Source organism: Pangasianodon hypophthalmus, chromosome 4, assembly GCF_027358585.1.
Source record: "Pangasianodon hypophthalmus isolate fPanHyp1 chromosome 4, fPanHyp1.pri, whole genome shotgun sequence".
NCBI lineage: Eukaryota > Metazoa > Chordata > Actinopteri > Siluriformes > Pangasiidae > Pangasianodon > Pangasianodon hypophthalmus.
Window position 1 is genome coordinate 4,588,929 of NC_069713.1, and position 20,962 is coordinate 4,609,890.

Consider the following 20,962-nt stretch of genomic DNA (forward strand, 5'->3'; position numbering starts at 1 on the left):
ACTCTTATCTCCCTATTTAGTGTGTATGCTTGTACAAGGCTTTGTCCCCACTTCTGTAAGTGTCCTCTTTGGCCTGGCGAAGCTGTTTGAGTTTTGCACTGAACCAAGGTTTGTCGTTGTTAAATGTTAAATAAGTCCTGGTGGGAACACGCATGTCCTCACAGAAACTGATGTAGGACGTCACGGTGTCAGTGAGCTCATCCAGATCAGTAGCTGCAGCCTCAAAAACACTCCAATCAGTGCAGTCAAAGCAGGCTTGTAAATCCCACTCTGCTTCAGTAGTCCATCTCTTTACAGTTTTTACTACAGGATTAGCAGATTTAAGTTTCTGCTTGTAGGCCGGTAGAAGATGAACCAAACAGTGATCAGAGAGTCCCAGAGCTGGTCGGGGGACAGAGTGGTATGCATCCTTTAAAACAGTGTAGCAATGGTCCAGTATATTGCTGCCCCTGGTGGGGCATGTGATGTGCGGTCTGTATTTAGGCAGTTCGTGGGTGAGATTAGCTTTATTAAAATCACCGAGAACGATAATGAAAGAGTCCGGATAACGCTGCTCTGTGTGTGTGATCTGATTGGTCAACAGTTCTAGCGCCGCGCTCACACGCGCGTCAGGAGAATGTACGCACTCACCAGAATAAAGCAAAACTCCCGCGGCGAATAAAAAGGCTTACAGTTAATAAAGAGAGCTTCCAAAATTGGGCAGCACATCTTCTTTAAAACTGTCACGTCTGTACACCAGCCTTCACTGATATAAAAACATAATCCACCGCCTCTCATTTTCCCCGATGACTCGGTGATGTGATCCGCTCTGAACAGCTGGAAGCCCGTTAGATGAAGCATGCTGTCCAAGATGGCTCCATTCAGCCAGGTTTCCGTGAAGCAAAGCGCAGCATAGTTTAAAAAGTCCTTGTTTGTGCCAGTGAGGAGTTGTAGTTCATCTGATTTATTTGCTAGGGAGCGGAGATTCTCCAGATGAATGCTGAGCAGCGGAGTCCTAAATCCGCGCTGTCGGAATTTCCCTCGTTTGCGTCAGCTGGAGCACTTGTTTGGGATTCAATTCAATTCAATTTTATTTGTATAGCGCTTTTAACAATGGGCATAGCAGTCACAAAGCAGCTTTACAGAAATAAATGGATTCACAAAAAATATATATTGTAAATATTTGAATTTATCACTGTCAATATATCCCTAATGAGCAAGCCAGTGGCGACGGTGGCAAGGAAAAACTCCCTGAGATGATATGAGGAAGAAACCTTGAGAGGAACCAGGCTCAAAAGGGAACCCATCCTCATCTGGGTGCAACGGATAGTGCAATTATAAATAAACCCCTTCTATTATTGTGTACTATAAGGACAAATAGTGCAATTGTGTAACCAATAAATTCATCACAGTTTTCGCAAGAAGTCCGGTTGGTTAAAATCTATCCACAGTCCACTGATGGAGTCCTGAGTATGAAGCTGCTCGTGGTCCCAAAGCCACTACAGCAATTGCAGTCCCAAGCCATTACAGTACAGCTCCCCAAATGTGGTCCCCAAGCCATCTCCACAGGCCCCAGGTGGCACCATCCCCAGCAATCCAAGCAGTTCTTCAGGCCACCCATATGGGGCCCCAGCAGCAGCAAGCGAACTCAACCGATGAGAACTCCAACCAGAAGTAGGGCATAAGGATGGGCCAAGCAGCGAGGAGGAGCAGAAGGGGCATCAGGATGGATCGGGCAGTGAGGAGGAGCAGAAGGGGTCAGGATCTCTCAGAAGTAGCATGTGTAGCTCGACAGAGAGTGAGGGAAAGAGAGATGGAGAGAGAGGAAGAGATTGTTAGGTAAGCTTTTGTCCTCTAATGGTTAAGCACAATGTACTTTGCATGCAGAGTGCAAGCAGGTACTCCAACAAGACTAGCTATGACAGCATAACTAAAAGGGAGAGCCTGAAGTTAACACAGACATTAGGGCACCCTGGGACATAAGGCAGCCAGCCACTCCACCGTCGACAAACCTGAGTGAATGCGTGAGAGTGAGGGGGCGACAGCCTCCAAACATCCCAGTTCACCCAACACTCTATGCCTATGAACCCTCCAGACCTGCCCCTGTACCAAGAAAAAACTATACACAAAAGGTTTGACTAAACAAATATGTTTTCAGCCTAGACTTAAACACTGAGACTGTGCCTCAGCCCCCAACACTAAGTGGAAGGCTGTTCCATAACTCTGGGGCTTTGTAAGAGAAAGCTCTACCCCCAGCTGTAGCCCGCATTATTCGAGGTACCAACAAATAGCCTGCACCTTTTGATCTAAGTAGACGTGGTGGATCATAAAAGAGTAAAAGTTCACTCAGGTACTGTGGCGCAAGACCATTTAGTGCTTTATAGGTCAATAGTAGTATTTTATAATCAATACGGCATTTGATTGGGACCCAATGCAGTGTGGATAAGATAGGGGTGATGTGGTCATATTTTCTGATTCTAGTAAGGATTCTTGCTGCTGCATTCTGGACTAACTGAAGCTTGTTTATGCATCTACTGGAGCATCCAGACAGTATGACATTACAATAATCCAACCTAGAGGAAATAAAAGCATGAACTAATTTTTCTGCATTGTGTAGTGACAATATATTTCTTATTTTAGCAATATTTCTGAGATGAAAGAAAGCAATCCTAGTTATATTATCTACATGAGCTTCAAAAGAAAGACTAGAGTCGATAATCACACCAAGGTCTTTTACTGCTGCACATGATGAAACAGAAAGGTCATCCAGAGTTATTATGTAATCAGAAAGCTTACTTCTAACTGCATGTGGTCCTAGTACGAGTACTTCTGTCTTGTCAGAATTAAGTAAGAGAAAGTTAATAAGCATCAAGTTTCTAATATCTTTTACACATTCCTCAACTTTATTACGCTGATGTCTGTCATCTGGCTTTGCTGAAACATACAATTGTGTGTCATCAGCGTAACAGTGGAAGCTAATACCATGCTTACGGATAATTTTGCCCAGAGGTAGCATATATACAGAAAAGAGCAGGGGGCCTAAAACAGAACCTTGCGGGACACCAAACTTTACCTTAGTATGAGAAGTCACAAATTACATTTACAAACTGATAACGATCAGTCAAATAAGACCTGAGCCAGGAAAGGTCTGTTCCCTTAATGCCTACTACATTTTCTAGTCTATCGAGGAGAATAGCATGATCAATGGTATCAAAAGCTGCACAAGGTCAAGCAGCACAAGCAAGGAGACACAACCCTGATCAGAGGCCAGTAGTAAGTCATTTACAACTTTTACCAGTGCTGTCTCTGTGCTATGATGAGGCCTAAATCCTGACTGATACATTTCATGAATGTTATTCCTATGTAAGTATGAGCATAGCTGCTGTGCTACAACCTTTTCTAGGACCTTGGAGATAATGGGGAGGTTTGATATTGGTCTATAGTTAGACTGCTGACAGGGGTCAAGGTCAGGTTTTTTAATCAAGGTCTTGATAACTGCTAATTTAAAAGATTTAGGTACATAGCCAATGCTAAGGGAAGAATTGATTATCTTTAAAAGTGGTTTGATTGTTTCAGGAATTATCTGTTTGAGGAAACAAGTAGGTAAAGGATCTAGTATACAGGCTGATGATTTTGATGATGAAATTAGTGAAATTAGTTCAGTCTCTTCAAGGGGGATAAAACATTGTAATTGTTGATCTAATATTACTATATTATCATCTACAGGGTTAGTTATAAAACTGTCCGGTTTTAAATTAATAGTCTGAATTTCTTGCCTGATATTTTCAATTGTACCAATGAAAAAATTCATGAAGTCATCACTGCTATATAATGATTGTGTGCGTGTTTCTATTGTGGTCTTATTCCTAGTTAATTTTGCTACAGTATTAAATAAGAATCTAGGATTATTTCTGTTATCTTCAATTAGGGTGGAGAGATATATTGATCTAGCAGCACTAAGAGATTTCCTATAGCTCAAAAGGCTCTCCTTCCATGCTATTTGCAATACTACCAATTTAGTTTGATGCCATTTATGTTCTAGTATTCGAGTGGTCTGTTTTAAAGTTCGTGTATGATCGCTATACCAGGGTGCTAGCTTTTTCTCACTAATTATTTTTCTTTTAAGTGGAGCTACCTTATCTAGTGAGTTGCAGAGCGTTGATTCTAAGCATTCAGTTGCCTGGTCAAGTTCTTTGGGATCAGACCGTGATCCAATCATGCTTGATAAATCTGGGAGATTACTGATAAAACTCTGTGCAGTTGTTGATGTGAACGCACGTTCGATCGCAGCTCCTCCGTCTAAAATGTCCAGGAAAACGTCTGAATGCTCAAACGTTGGCAAAAAGTTATTTGGTGTGCTATTTCTGATGTCCAGGAGTTCGTTTCTTGATAAATAATGTAAATAAAATGAGCATTAGCATTTAATATAAAGAATATATTAATTTTCATCCCTCACATCACACAAGGACAAATTTTAATTTCATTAAATCACTTGATGTTTAACAAAACTCTGTTAAATATCATCTCCATAACACACTGCATTTTTTTTAACTCAATAACAGAAAAGCCTCTGGTTATGCAGTTAGATGTCATTTTAAAAGATTAAAACTTGAATAAGAGAATTCAAAATACATGTGTACAGACTGTTCTCAATGTACATGAGCAGACTGAACAGTGATAAGATATATTTTAATCAGTTCTGTTTAAATCTATTACCGTGTGGATAAGGTCAGGATTAAAATTTTCCTGCAGTTACCACTAGAGGGCAGCCTTCCTGTCAGCTCCAACCAGTCTGGCCATTCTCCTCTGACCTCTCTCATCAACAAGCTGTTTCTTTTTGTCTTTTTGTTTGTGTAATCTATGTAGACTGTTGTGTGTGTGAAAATCCCAGACGATTTCTGAAATACAAGTTACTGCATGAGGTTATGAATTGTGCTGCTGCCACATGATTGGACAATTGTGTGAATGAGTAGGTTTATATGTGTTCATAATAGAGTGGACACTGAGAATATAATGGACATAGGCAAAATATCTGTTATTATTTAATGCAAATGATTTTAATCCTAGTAAAGTGAAACGTTATAGGTTTTACAGTGTGAGTCTTAAAACAGCCTTAATGTGAAATATAAGGGAACAGGAGCAACCACATCTGTGTCAACTAAAAGGTAGAAGTGACATATATGTACATTCTCTCTCTGTGTGTGTGTGTGTGTGTGAGAACACAGGAAGTTGCTGTGTCTGTGTCCACTAAAATAGAAGCGGGCCGCCCCAACCCCAGAGAGAACACAGGAAGTGGTAAGGCTTTAACACACACCTCTGCTCTGTCAGTCAGTCAGTCATTAGAGAGACAGGATGGAGCTGAGTCCACTCTCTGTGATGCTCTGTGAGTAAATGTTCTCTTTGTGTCTTCATTAGAGTGAGTGGTGGGGTATAAAGTTGTTCATCTGCAGTCTGAATGTCCTGAGTGATGAGCTTATTGTGTGATTAGGACATTGTGTGTACTTCAGCATGACTGCTAAGGTGGATCAGTGTATCCATATCTGTTATGAGAAGGGTTTAGTTTGATGTGTAACTACTCTCAGTAACTATGATAGTACAACAGGTAAGATTACAAGTAGAGCAAGTTTAAAACACAGGGTTTAAATAATCTAATGAGTATAAACGAGTCTGTATTGTTGGAATCTGTACCTGATCTTCTGTGTCCTGCTGTCATCTGCTGCTCAGTGACAACCTCTCATGATCATCTGATCTGCTAAAAGAAAATGACTGGATGGTGTTTGTACTTTCACCAGTGGAAGTCATGGTTGTGACTAACTGAAATGTTTTTAACTGCTGTGGTGAGACTCTGGTGGTGTTTCCTGAGCACAAAAAAGTTTTGATAAAATGCCTTTTAACCTACATTTCCATTTTTGTTATTATTAAGATCTGCGCAGGGAAACATCTCAGTACAGCAAGTTCACTCTAATACACACTAATATCAAACCAATGCACAGTACTTTTTTAAAAAATAATCCCTAATCATTATTTACCTATCTGTGTTAAAAATAAGAGCAATAACTGTTCAGAAACAAACACTTCTCATTAGTCCTGTACACACACACAGAGCAGTGACAGTGTTAGAGGCCTGAGAGCAGAGGCCAGGTCGCGGATGTGGTTTATTTTCTATTTTAATGTTGTGGTGCAAATTCAGCAGTGAAGAAGGGGAGGAAGTGTGAAGGTGTGTGAAAGTGGACGTGTGAAAGCAGTAACTGACACTTAACTTTTTAACTGTTGATATGGTGGACATTATTGTAAATATGCCACTTATGTACTTCTGGTTAGATGCTAACTGCATTTCATTGGCTTAGTACATGTACTTTGAACAATGACAATAAAGTTGAATCTAATCTAAAAAAATAACTCCACTGACACTCACTGAGCTCTTTTAAAGCCAAATGTTGACCAAGCTGACAATCAACATTTGAAGCCAGAGTCTCCACAGCAGGGCCAGTTGGAGACAAAAGGACTATTCAGAGTGATACAATTTCTGTACATACCCTCACTGGCCATTTTATTAGGAACACTACACTATTATTACTGGAACACTCTTCAATTCCTATTACTGGGTTTATTATTACTATAATATCCCCCCAATGTGGACAAAGTCAGGATTAAAATGTACTGCAGTTAACAGTGGCATGCATCAAAGACATTTTAGTTTCTCTTTTCAACTGCACGCTGCCACCAGTCTGGCCACACTTCTCTGCCCTCTGTTTCCACTCTGCAGAAAATGTCATGCATGAAAAATCACACTAAACTAGAAGTTACACATATCCATCCCCTCCAGCTTTAAAACACAGGGTTTAAATAATCGAATGAGTGTAAACAAGTCTGTATTGTTGGAATCTGTATCTGATCTTCTGTGTCCTGCTGTCATCTGCTGCTCAGTGACAACCTCTCATGATCATTTGATTTGCTAAAAGAAAATGACTGGACAGTGTTCGTACTATCACCAGTGGAAGTCATGGTTGTGACTAACTGAAATATCTTTAGCTGCTGTGTGTAACATAATCAAGGCCTAGTCAGATGCACGTGCAGATTCAAGTTTAATAAAGACGAAAACAAAACTCAAAACAAGAACTAAGAACTCATGGCAAAATACAAGTACTAAGATACATAACCATGAGAAATGAAAGCATAACGAGACAAAGAAAGACAAACGCAAGACAATAGTGCTGTGCCAAACAGGACTTAAATACCAGTGCTAATTAAGCAAAAACATGAATCAGGTGTAACCAGTCATGTGACATGATCATGTGCGGCGCATTAGCTCATGGGAATTGTAGTCTAATGCTTGTTTCAGCATATCCATGACAGAATCCCCATAGTGCGCAGCTCCAGACGCATGAAAAAAGTTCAGGAGGTGGTCCTGGACACCCAGACAAGATGTTGCTTAGCTGATCAAAGTTCTTTTGAGCACTACCACTCGCAGGGCCTGAAGGAGGCGTGATGTCCTCCCTCTGGTACAGAGGCGGGGAGGTTTCCTCCGCACAGCCGAGGGGTGGCGCAATGTCCCAGGCCGAGCATGAGCGTGGAGCATCAGCCACCTCTCAGCCAGCGGGTGGGCTACATTCTCTGTGAGACCAGAGGGGGGAATCAACTCTCTCCACAAGCTCAGAGTGGGGAGCAATATTCTCCGTGAAGCCAAGGGGGGGGAGCGACATTCTGTGATGGACATTCTGGGAGTGATGTCCTCAGCTGAGCATGGGGGTGGAAGGACTTCCCCAGCGGAGCAGGATTGGGGAGCCACATCCTCAGTTGAGGAAGGGAGCAGGGCGATGTCCTCAGTTGGGCAGGTAGACTGAGCAACGTCCGAAGTGGGGCAGGGAGGGTGGAAGATGGTTTCAATTGAATTGAATTCAAAAAATTTTCTGAAGGGACGCATTGTGTTGAGCCATTCCTGAGTGGCCTTTACCCACGCTCCTTTCCCCTGTTGCTCGCACATCAGGCAGTTCCTCTTCAAGAACTCTTCCTGAACGGCGAGAAAATCCACTGCATCCATTTGTAGGTCTTGCGATCTGTCATGTAATGAAGGCTTAGACAGATGCAAGTGCAGATTCATGTTTAATAAAGACGAAAACAAAACACAAAACAAAGAAACATAACCATGAGACATGAAAGTATAATGAGACAAAGAAAGACAAATGCAAATGTGCTGTGCCAAACATGACTTAAATACCAGTGCTAATTAACCAGAAACGTGAATCAGGTGTAACCAGTCATGTGACGTGATAATGTGCAGTGCCGTGGCTGATGGGAAACGTAGTCTAATGCTAGTTCCGGCATATTCATGACACTGTGATGAGCCTCTGGGAGTCTTTCCTGTGGACAGAAAAGTTTTAATAAAACCGTGTTAGCTTTAACTAGACTTACTGAGAAAATGCCTTATAACCTACATTTCCAATTTGTTATTATTATGTGCAGGGAAACATCTCAGTACAGCAAGTTCACTATAATACAGACTAATACTAAACTAATGCACAGCTCTTTTTTCTAAATAATCATTAATCATTATTTATCTGTCTGTATTAAAAATAAGAGCAATAACTCTGCAGAAACAAACACTTCTCATTAGTCCTGTACACACACAGAGCAGTGACAGTGTTAGAGGCCTGAGAGCAGAGACCAGGTCACGGATGTGGTTTATTTTCTATTTTCATGTTGTAGTGCAAATTCAGCAGTGAAGAAAGGGGGGAGGTGTGAAAGTGAACGTTTGAGAGCAGTAATTAAGACTTAACTTTTTAACTGTTGATATGGTGGGCAAATTTAACTCCACTGACACTCACTGAGCTCTTTTAAAGCCAAAAGTTGGCCAAGATGAAAATCACCATTTGAAGCCAGAGTCTCCACAGCAGGGCCAGTTGGAGACAAAATGACTATTCAGAGTTATAAGATTTCTGAACATACTACTGAAATATACTATTACTGGAACACTCTATTATTACTATTACTGAGTATATTATACTATTACTATATTATTATAGTATAAAAGAGGTGTTGGAAGTGTTATTTAAATTTTTTACACTGTGGATAAGGTCAGGAGTAAAAATGTACTGCTGTTACCAGTAGAGTGCATCAAAGTCAAATTAGTTTCAGTCTTCAACCACAGGCCGCCACCAGTCGGGCCACACTTCTCTGCCCTCTCTTTCCACACTGCAGAATAATTCATGCATGAAAATTGCACTTAAATAGTAGTTCCATCTGTCCGTCCTCTCTCTCTCTCTCTCTCTCTCTCTCTCTCTTGCTTTCTCTCACTAAGAACGTTACTGTGTGATACTCTGTTGCTTTTATGTCCCAGAGATTATCACTCGTCAATAATAATATCTGCTGCATATTTGGTTACTTTGTGCAATAAAGTGAAATAAAGTGAAACAAACACCTTAATGAGCAGAATAGTGACCTTTGTGTAAGTTACTGTAGGTTTTATTTATTTATTATTAAGAGAGCTTAAAATTTATTTCTTACAGAAGGTAGTTTAGAGTTCCTGAATAAGATTTAATCTTGTAGGTTCGATGTGTCTAAAGTGTGCTGTTTTCATTAATAGACTGAATATTTTCCATATTTATGTCATGTTCTGTTTCTGTTTCCTTTTTAGTGCTGATTTCACTTATACCAGTGGCCCATGCTCAAGGTGATTCATATATAATTTATCCTTTATATTGTGTGCTTATATTTGATTTGTTTTGGGGCTGAGAATTTTGTGCACAATTTGTCAATTTTTCCTAGTTTATTAATGCAGTTTTTATAGCTCTAAGCAAAGAATGTAACATTAACTTATTTATTTTCATTCTTTGTTCTCGTACCATCTCATGTGTAGATTGACTTTGTGCTCTTGGTGAATTCACCCACACTGTGTGGCTCTTCATTTACTGTTTCTCTTTTTACAAGAATTACTTCCACTTAAGATAAATAGTATTATAATATAGGAAGAGGATGACCAGGAGAGGATGACGTTTAGATATGAATAAATAGTTTTATGCTGCATAAATGCCTTAATATATTAATTATAAAAAGCACAAGTTTAATGACAGCAGCACATGGGAACAACTGACATAAATAGTGCTAAATAAAATGTTCCTTGATGCCCCTGATTTCTTAATAGTAAGTAGGTTACACATATCAGTATCAACAAGCAACAAAAAACATGTACTCATGCTCAGTCTAAAAAATTATATTAGCACTGTACACTTGGGAATTACTTTATGTAAGGTTTATTAACAACAGAATGTTTTACAGGGAGTCCTAAAGCTGTGGTGTCCATAAAGCCTGATACACATGTGTTCACTGGAGAGCATGTTACTCTCAGATGTGACGTACAGAGAGGAGGAAGCACTCAGTGGACATACAGCTGGGATAAAAATAATAACAGACTCACAGACAGCACAATGCAGGAGTTCATAATCTGGTCTGTTACAGACTCTGACAGTGGTGACTACACCTGCAGAGGACAGAGCAGTGACTCTCAGAGCTCAGAGGTCAGTGATGCTGTTACACTGACTGTATCAGGTGAGTCTGTGAGTGTTTATTTCTTATTTAATATGATAACATTATTTTTCAAGGTTCAGATTTTGAGCTGTTAGTAACTGAGTCCCTGTTTGTTTAATGTTGACTTTCACTTCCCTGTCTAGTAGACACCAATTTCTTTCACAGGAATCATCACCATGTGTTTTGCAGTAGCATTTGGGTTTTATATTAAGTTTGCAGTAGAATTGTGGTGAGTCAGTCTGATTAATAGTACACAGTGAACATTAAGAAAGAAGGCAGTAAATCTCACCTTGTGTTGGCTCTGCCATTATCTGATTTATTAGAAGATCATTTGAAGCATTGGAATTATAAGGTTTTATCTGAGAATTCTGTAATTTTGAGAGATTTTGATTATCAGCATCATCCACATCAGTCTCTGTCTCATCACCTGAGGTAGAAGTCACTCACAGCATTTTAATACGAGCCTCATTATCTTCTCTTCACTTGACTGATGTCTGTTCACACTAACACCGCTGGGGAAATAATCCCTGATTCACTTCTGTTCTGTTGACTATATTTCTAGTTATTAATGTCTTTGTATTAGTTCATTTAAATATTTTATAACTTTGTCTGCTGTCATCTATACAAAATGTGTAAACACTCCTCCCTGTTTTAATGATGATGTGATGGCACAGGAGCATCGCAGACATTTTGACAGCCACTATCTGATTACAAACTGAATTGATTAGACTTCTGTCTGTTTATATATAACTGTCCAACATTTTTTATCAGATCCTTAGAAAAATTTAGCTAGAGAGACAATTTTTGATTTTCATCATGTTTGGATGTTACCAGAATCCAGCTGTGATGAAGTTTTCCAGTCTGTCTCACATATGTTCAGTAAATTGCATATTTATAACATTACTTCATTTTTTTTTAAACAAACATCAGACTGAGCCAACTAATTACAAGTACTTATGTAGACATGCACACAAAACTAATTTATTCTTCACTAAAAAGCCAGGCTGATCTTATTTTCATGGTTGGACTGAATTGAAAATGATAATTAATGTTTCTTGGCTAGATGATTATGTTTAGCTACAGAATGCCTGTAGATATTTTGAGAAAAGTCCTCAGTCATGGCTTTACTACAGGAAGTCATGCCTTTGCTAATTTTTAAGAAAATGCAGATATGTTCAGATGGAGGTGCAGAATTTGTGCAAGATCCATAAAATAACAATCTAAAATCATCAAATACAGAGTTTTACACTTCAATCCAATCATGAATTTTGTTACATGGAAAATATACTGAATACCAGCCGTGTAAGAAAAAATACAATTGTAACATCTTGTATCAAATGTTAAATATAAATGTTTGTTTTAGACACAAAGCATATGTTAAAGCACAGTGAATCTACTGCTTATGTTGTAAAGTGAAAAGCAGCTCTGACACCTTCATCATTTCATACCAACAGCAAAACCCAAACCGACTGTGAGAGTGAATCCTCAGAGCTCCGTCTACACTGGAGACACCATCACTCTGAGCTGTGAGCTGCAGCAGTTGACTGGATGGAAGTTTCTCTGGTACAAAAACTATCAGGTGTTACGGCTTCTGCACAACGAACAAGCACACACACAAGTGACAGTCGATAATGCAGGAGAAACAGTGTACAAGTGTCGCGCACGCAGGACAAACTACTACGACTACACCTATTACTATGACTACTACACAGAGCTCAGTGATCCTGTCAAGATTACAGCGAGAGGTATGTCATGATTTTGTCCCCTTTGTTAGAAGAAGTCAGAAAATATTGCTTAATTATTGTAATTCCTTTTTATTCCAGTATGTTTAAGATAATCTTGAAATACATATGTTTTAAAAGTATTTGTCATTGGTGGCTGGTAAGATCAAATGCAAACGTTTAAGAACATGTTATTTAACAAAGAAAAATAAGAAAAGAGGTAAAGCTATAACTTTAAGTTTTCCATCATGGAAAAGTCTTCAGGACAGAGGAGTTTATGATTTGCTGTTTCCCTGTAACATGACAAGCTGCAATTTTTTATTCATTAATTAAAAAAGTGAGAAAAATGCGAGGCTGGTGAGGAAATGACTGTTTATAGCTGCTGTAATGTAAGTGAGAACAGGAACTAACTTGTGTTGCAGATATTCCACAACAATAAATGAAACTATAAATGGATGAAAAGTACAATGTGTCATTCATTAATAAATTAAATATTGTAATCATCGGAAAATTGCTGTGGTTTAAAAGGAACAAATCACATGAGGACATGCTGTTATAGGAAAATAATCTGTACTTTGGGGTGGTAACAGACCACATCATTCAGTATTTTTCCATAAAATTGTGAGACAGAGTGTTTTATTACTTACTTAAACTTAAAAATACACAGTATACTGTACGTCTGAAACCAGAAGTCTCCAATGTGTGAGAAATGTAAGAAACTATCTTCACTTCTTTACAGTTTAAACTCAACACACTATATTGAATAGAATAATAAGTAGTTACAAATACTATATATGGAAATATCTTGTAAATAATTATAACATGGTTACATGTGTGTAACTAAACACCTGAACTCCACAAACTGTTGTAAAGTCATAAGGGTTAAGCACAAATTTACTGTAATTAAAAACATAAAATAGTACACAAAACCTACCCCATGCTGTAATCTTAATTATAATTTTCCATTTCAGTTAACTTTTGAAAATTATACAAATTATCGTGGGTATGAGTCACACTGAAACTGTTTTACTAATGAAGACTGGGTTTTTGTGGGGAAAACTATATTTATGATTATAACTAGGAAAGATGACTGCAATTTAGATGTATAGTTACACTCATCTAACTACACGTTAATAGTGTTTTATCAATAGTTACTTTTTGTAACTATTTGTAGTTAAACAGGTCTGTGTAAAATTGTAAGTGTTATTTATTTATTTATTTATTTATTTATTTAAATAAATTTAGAAAAAATCGTGTTGTATTTCCTGTGTAACAGAGAGACCACGGGCAGTACTGAGTGTATCTCCACAGAGCTGGCTGACTGAAGGAGACTCAGTGACTCTAAGCTGTGAGGTTACAGACTCCTCTACAGACTGGACATTCAGCTGGTACACAACTGTTCCCTACAGAGACGGCTTAACTCAAATAAAAAATAATCGTGGCTATAGCATGTATGTGGAGCTCCTCTCAGACAGCAGCAGAGGATCTGGAGGCTCCTACACTCTCAGTCCTGCTGCTCTGAATCACACAGGAGTTTATATGTGCAGAGGAGAGAGAGGAGAACCAGCCGTTCACACACAGTACAGCAATCCACAGCCACTATGGATCACTGGTGAGGAAAATTAACTCTTGTGTTGAAGTGTAGAATACAAAAGTGTGAATGTAAGATCAGATTAATGCCACATTTATTTATTAATATGTATAAGGCAGTTAAAGAGCTCTAAGTGCTGGTAGAGGCTTATTGTCACAATTTTCCTTGTGTTCCTCTGTATTTTGTGATGTCTCTGCCCCTTGTCATTGGGTAAGTTTTCTGGGTAACATACAGGACTCAGGAGATGGTTCAGGATCTATGTGAAGGAGGATTTTATTTTAAAAGCCAGAAAGGTAAAGCAGGTGAACATTACGGATGTAACCAAGTACAAATACATTATTCAGTGTGAACAGAAAAAATGTGTTCTAAACAGATACAGATACGAATAGGAGGTGCACTATTCAGGATTTTTTTCTTTGTTTGTCTTTAGAAAGCTTTCCAAAAAGGCAAGAACATGCCCACATCTTGTTTAAATCCAAATACAGATACAGATATGGCTATTTAGAGCAAAAACAGATGCAGGTACAGATGATGTCATCATGTTACACTGTTAGTAAACACAATGCAAATAACAGAGGTGTAAAGCAGGCAAGAGTCAAACACACTGAAGCACCGTACAAGAAATCAGAGGACAAATCCAAAAGACTAATCAAAAGACAAGGCAAAGAGTCTAAACAGGGCAATGGCAATCACAAACTAAACATAGCTCTGAACTTGCACAAACCCTGGGATTGGCAAGACTTTACATCATGTATAAGACCATGTGCTGGCCTAATATACTCTACAATGAGGAAGTGACCCGGAGGTGGTGTGATAGAGCTAGACTAATACTCAGGCGACAGTGACATCTGGTGGTGAGGAGGCGTAATGTCCCCCGCTGATGTGATTCCCTGATTGTGTGCACCTGTTCCTCACTGTAAAACATTTACTGTAATATTTACAGTAATTTACTGTTAGCAAATAGCAAATGGCAGTAAATCACTGTAAAAATATTTACTTTAAAGTACTCTAAATACCTTCACAGATGATTCTTGTTATGTTTATTGTATATTTCTAGTAATATACTGTAAATTCTGCAAGTAAAATACTTCTAAATATATTTATGTTATAAAATAAAACATAATCAAGTATATTTGCTCATTTGGCTGATTCAGGATACAACTGAAATGAGGGTTAAAGGTCTTGCTCAAGGACTCAACCACAGCAGATTAGCAATGCTGGGATTTGAACAGACGACATTCTGATCTATAACTTCAAGCCTGAACCACTTTAAACTCAAGCTTGACAGGAGGAGAAATTTTACAAGTCTTACTGCTGGCAAAAACATTAGATATCCCACTATGCAATGCATTTTCTGCTAATTTACTGTAAACCTGTGAAATAATAAAACAGTAATAAACAATGTACATTTACAGCAATTTCCTTGTGTCCTTCCTCATTCTATCACACTCTTTAATTTTTATTTACATGGATTTCTTCTCTGTTTAAATGGCTCTTTTCTGTGTTTAAGGAGAATCTCCTCCAGTCTCTCTGATCATCAATCTGAGCAGAACTCAACACTTTACTAATGACTCTCTCTCACTGAGCTGTGAGGACCAGAGTAACTCTACTGGATGGACAGTGAGACGATACACACACAGTGAGAGAGTGTTAGATTGTTCATGGTGGGGATCAGTTACAGGATCTACATGTAAAATCAGCTTCCTCTCCACATTACACACTGGAGTTTACTGGTGTGAGTCTGAATCTGGAGAAAACAGTAATCCTGTCAACATCACAGTGCATGGTGAGTCTTCATGTAATGTGTTTACTGTTAAAGTAAAAAGGGAAACGATTTATTACAGAATATTCAGAACTCTGAGTTCGTAAATGGGGAAAACCTTCAGGAAGACAGCGACAACATTTTTTTCTCAGTACATTACCTGTAATTTCTCTATTCAATATTGGATATATCTCTGTACTGGTGCATCCATAATTCAGTTGAATTTTTTTATCATGAGCTAGTGTAGGAAGTTTTCTGCATACTTGATTTCAATACCTGCAGACTTCACAGCTTTTGAGAGTTTAAAGTTATATACATATAAATTAGAGAACTTTTATTTATATTGTCTACACACACATCATAGTGTGTGGATTTCCTTGTTTGTGATTTTCTGTGTTCTAGATGGTGATGTGATCCTGGAGAGTCCTGTCCATCCTGTGACTGAGGGACATCCTCTGACTCTACGCTGTTTATATCGCAACACAAATTCCTCAAACCTCCCAGCTGATTTCTATAAAGATGGATCAGTTCTCCAGACACAGACTACAAGAGAGATGATCATCCGAACTGTCTCAAAGTCAGATGAAGGTTTCTACCACTGTAAACACCCAGAGAGAGGAGAGTCACTGAAAAGCTGGCTCTCAGTCAGACGTGAGAAATCATTTAAATATTCATTTAAATACAAACGTGTCTTGAACTCAGTAGCTTTACATAATGCAAGCTATAGTCTTTAATTTATGTAACTCTGTGTTCAATACGCTATGTTACATTTGTGCACACAAGTGTAAATGAATTTATTTGTACAACAGGTTGAGCTAAAACTTACAAACACTTCACCATGAATAAAGAGTTATTATAATTATTATTTTATCCTGCATGTAGAAGCTCCATTCTCAGTGCTCATGCTGATCAGTAGTGTAGTGACGGCCTCTCCGTATCTGCTGGTGACCATCATTCTGCTGGTCAAATGTTACAGAGCTCGAGGTAAGAACTCTTTCTGTACGTTTCACATAATCAGCACAATAACTTTATTTAGTGCGAGAAAAACATTTTCACCTTAGGACAAGTAGAAAGCATTTGACTCACTATTCTCATTTTAAAAGCAAAAATCCACACTTGAGTGTTAAAGCACTTGTTCTAAAATGCACTTACAGTAAGATTTAAATGTAAGTAGGATATGATATAAAACACAACATCTGTTTCTGCTGAGGTCTGAGGGTGAATTTACATGTGACAGACGCTTCAAGTGGAGTTACATTTTAACTTCACTAATAATGTACATTATTCAGTAAAAATACTAAAAAATAGTGCAGAAATGTATTTCATAAGTAGATGTGCTGACTTATCCATCATAGTAACAGGCTTTAGATAATCTGTATAATTTAGGTTTTACAATGAAGAGGTAGCATTTTAATAACACAAAAGGACATGATAATAAGTTGGTTTTAATAATTGATAAAGAATCTCTGACCTACATTTTGCAGTTACTGAAAATGACTGAATGAATGATGTTCATTTTCTAACACATCTTTTCCTGAAGCTCTGTCACTTGTCACTTCACTGTCATTCATAAGCATTAAAACAAACACCCTTTAAACTGTGTTTAGGATGAGATCAGATGCAGGTTGGTTGCTTTTCTGCCATAAACACCTGGAATAAACACTGAAATGAAACAAGTGACTTTTTACTTTCTTTAACAGCTCACACTGATGAAGAGAGAATTGAGAATGCAGTCATAGAGGAGTGAGCAAAGTTCATCTAACAAAAAGACTGTGTTTTTAATGTAAAAATAATTTCATAATTTCTCATTCTTTAGGGCTTTGTGAGGTTTTAAAATAATACTGATTTGTCATTTTAATGTCATGCTGTTATTTGCTCTGCATCTTATAGACACCCTCGTTGTTCTGACTGGATTTGTTTAGCTAAAGCCTGCAAACCTCCTCATGAGGTGAAAGTAACCATTTGTGTAGTTTCTAATAAACCTTACAGGCTGCTAATACAATTCAGAGTAAAAACGAAGAAATATTCTTTAAAAATATATATTGGTGAAGAGAAAATTTTGATGCATTGTCTGAGGGTTGAGCTGTGCTTCTGCAAAATAACATCTGACATGTGGGAAATAATGTGTCTGCTATTGGAGTGAGTTTAATCTCAACATGGAGACCTGCACATTAAAACCTCAAAGCATTTCATCTAACTGTAACGAGGTTTAAGCAAGCACAGTAATCTGTGCAAGATGGTTGCTTTAAATTCACAAAATATAGAGTGATACTCTACTGTGTCAGTTGCTGGACCTCTTTTAACACAAATCATGCCATCATAGTTTTTTTTTATTCCAACGGAAGGGAATGAGATGAAACAGGATTAAGTGCAAGATGGAAACTAGCATCATTAGGAGGAAACTAAAGACTAGTAGGTTTGTTGTGTGCTAGGACATGCACTACTGAGATTTGCTTAATATACAGAGAGAGTATATGGTTTAAATTGCATTATTTCAGAAGGAAAATGTGCAGTGTAATATTTTCCAGTGTAGGTTGTATTTTCTGTATAGATGACTACAGTCAGAGTGTTTGGTGAAAAGCCCAGTGTTACTGGAGCTAAAGTAAGTGAAGCTTTGTATGTATGGAATATAAAAACAAGTTCATTGACTGTTATCTGAAATACGATGGGGAACTAATATTGTGTTTTGTGTCTTCTCAGTATTAGTTCTACAACTACTGTATTTGTACTGCTGTATTTTCTTCTATTTCTGTGTGAGATTAGCTCTAGTTGAATTACGAGGAGTAGCTTTCCAATCTCAGTTAGACACTGTTGTTAGTTTTGTTTGAATTTTCAGCTGTGTGAAATTTAATTGTAGTTGTGTGAGGAGATTTGTGGATGAAGTATTTTGGTCAATTAAATAAATGCATCATCAATTCACTGAATTATTTCACCTGGTAGCAATAATGTATCATATGATATCATATCCTAAATTTTCCCACACCACCCCATTGCTGCGCTCCCTCCACTGGCTTCCTGTAGCTGCCCGCATCAGATTTAAAACACTGATGCTCGCCTACAAAGCCAAAAACGGACCAGCACCCACTTATCTCAAAGCACTTATCACACCTCGAGCGCCACCACGCTCCCTCCGGTCCTCTAGCACTGCTCGACTGGTCCCTCCATCTCTCAGGGTACAAGGAAGGCTTGCATCGAGACTCTTCTCTGTTCTGGCACCAAGGTGGTGGAATGAACTTCCCCTAGATGTCCGAACAGCTGAGTCACTGGCAGTCTTCAAACGACGGCTAAAGACTTACCTCTTCATAAAATACTTAAATTAGCACTTTCGCAAAAAAAAAAAAAAAAAAAAAAAAAAAAAAAAAAAAAAAAAAAAAAAAAAAACCTCCCCAACAGAGTTTTGGACTGATGGTATTCCTAGTTTGTGACCTACCGAGCCAATATCAGAATGTACTTGATAGACTTCAAAGCACTATTGTAAGTCGCTCTGGATAAGGGCGTCTGCCAAATGCCATAAATGTAAATGTAAATGTAAATGAACTACAAGTAATACACTGAGAAATCTCTTGTGTCTTTGTCAATATCAGCATTTTTAAAATTTTGTATTTTTTATACAATGATGTACTGGAGCTAAAACATTTACTGAGCCAAAATAATAATAATAAAAAATAAACAAATCAATGTCTACTTCATTTCTCTTGCATTTTTATGTTTTAAACCCCCTTCTGTTGCTATATTGTTATCTTTTCATTGTCTTATATTGTCTCTTGTCTCTGTAACACTGGAAATTCCCACATGGGATTAATAAAGTGTTCTCTTAAAAGCAGAAACTCGATCCTGCAGTATTATTCAGTGTAAGTAGAGGATCTCACTGCAGTAAAGTTCAGGAGTAAATGAGGAATCAAACAGAAATGTTATTACTCTTACTGCATGTCTACACACTGGTACACTGATGTACAGGACTAACATAACACTGAAAATGTCCAAAACACAACACAGGAAATTAACATTACAGCAGTGGCAGTGATTCAGACGATCAAAAGCTGCTTATAAAGTGAACTACAAGGTTTCACTGTTAAACCCTGCTAGATAATTTCCTCATGAGTGCATTTCTTCCCAGTCCTGGCAGAGAGATTAAGATAGTCTGGATTAGAGGTTTGTAAATCAAGATTGTATCTAAATCATTGTTGTATATGAGCACTAACACCGTCTACACAACTGGGGAGAATTTTTGGTAGGTGTCTGCAGTGAGGAACATCACACACTTCTTCCAAGGGAAAATTGTAGCAGGAAAATAGTTTCATGCATATTTTACTGTATAAATAAACAATTATTCTCTTTTGTTACTGTAAGAGGCTGCGCTACACCTCCAGCAGCCAGCAGAGGGCAGCAGTGGAGCTCAGTGAGAGCAGCCATTCAGGAGAACTCAGTTACCCAGAATTCTCCAGGCTGATTAACCTGGATTAACTGCACCTGCCAGGCAGGATACTTAAGACCAGCCTTTGACAAAGTCCTTTATCACACCTTTGTAGAGGAGTGACTGGTATTGTATGTCAGAGCTTTATCTGAGGTAAGGCTAAAAGAAAAAGAAAATGAGAATTTAAGCGAATTAGAAAAGAAAGAAAGCAGAGGAAAGAAGTGACTAGAGCGAGTGCACCAATCACACCCCAAACCCTGCCCTTAACCTTTATTTCACCAATATATAAACTCTGCTTGCCCAGTTATTTATAAGCAAGCAGGGGTTTTCACTCTGCAGTTGGGTCCACACTGAACCGTCCTGTAACAGTTACCATATCATTTGTGTATTAGATTTTAAAACTCAGGTCTCTTGTAAAGAACAGCTGGCTATTAGATGTCATAAGCTTGTGTTATGAAGGCAACTGAAGTGATATTCAGTAAGAAAACTCGCTCTGGACTCAACTAAAGCTCGACATGCTCCACCCCCCAACTCAGCTCCTGCTCCTCTGCGCTTACATTTATCATGTCAGCAGTAACAAAAATGAATTCAGTAACATAGCTTCATACTGACAGTTACTGACAAAGTGTCACGAGTCCCTTTTGGACTCCTTCCTTAGACAGTGTGTGCTATAGCGGGCATTACAGACAGTATGCTTTTTATGTGCTTTTGCTTTGCTGTGCAGATTACACACATGGATTATAACTAGAAACACGAAAATATTACATTCAAACCTTATTGTGCAATCTAGGCCCTTTTTATTCCCTGTTCACCATTAGGCATGCACACTGTAAATCAGCAGCAGAAAAAAGAAAACATTTACCACACATTATTTATTTAGATGCAATTTTGGGGAAAAAAAAAACAAAAAACAGCGAGATCCATAAATATTTGGACATTGACCAAGTTGTGTGATGCTGTGAGTAAAATTT

At 38.2% G+C, this 20,962-nt stretch overlaps 1 protein-coding gene across 1 annotated transcript in view; it reads left to right on the top strand.

The window, feature by feature from the left end:
- The first annotated feature begins 9,580 nt into the window (after positions 1-9,580).
- The window catches only part of LOC117597091 (Fc receptor-like protein 5), a 28,938-nt gene continuing 17,556 nt past the window's right edge, over positions 9,581-20,962 (top strand). The window contains exons 1-2 of the mRNA XM_053233337.1: positions 9,581-9,649; positions 10,255-10,524. Coding sequence (XP_053089312.1) covers positions 9,583-9,649; positions 10,255-10,524 — 337 coding nt within the window. The 5' untranslated portion in view covers positions 9,581-9,582. The remainder of the gene's footprint in view (positions 9,650-10,254; positions 10,525-20,962) is intronic.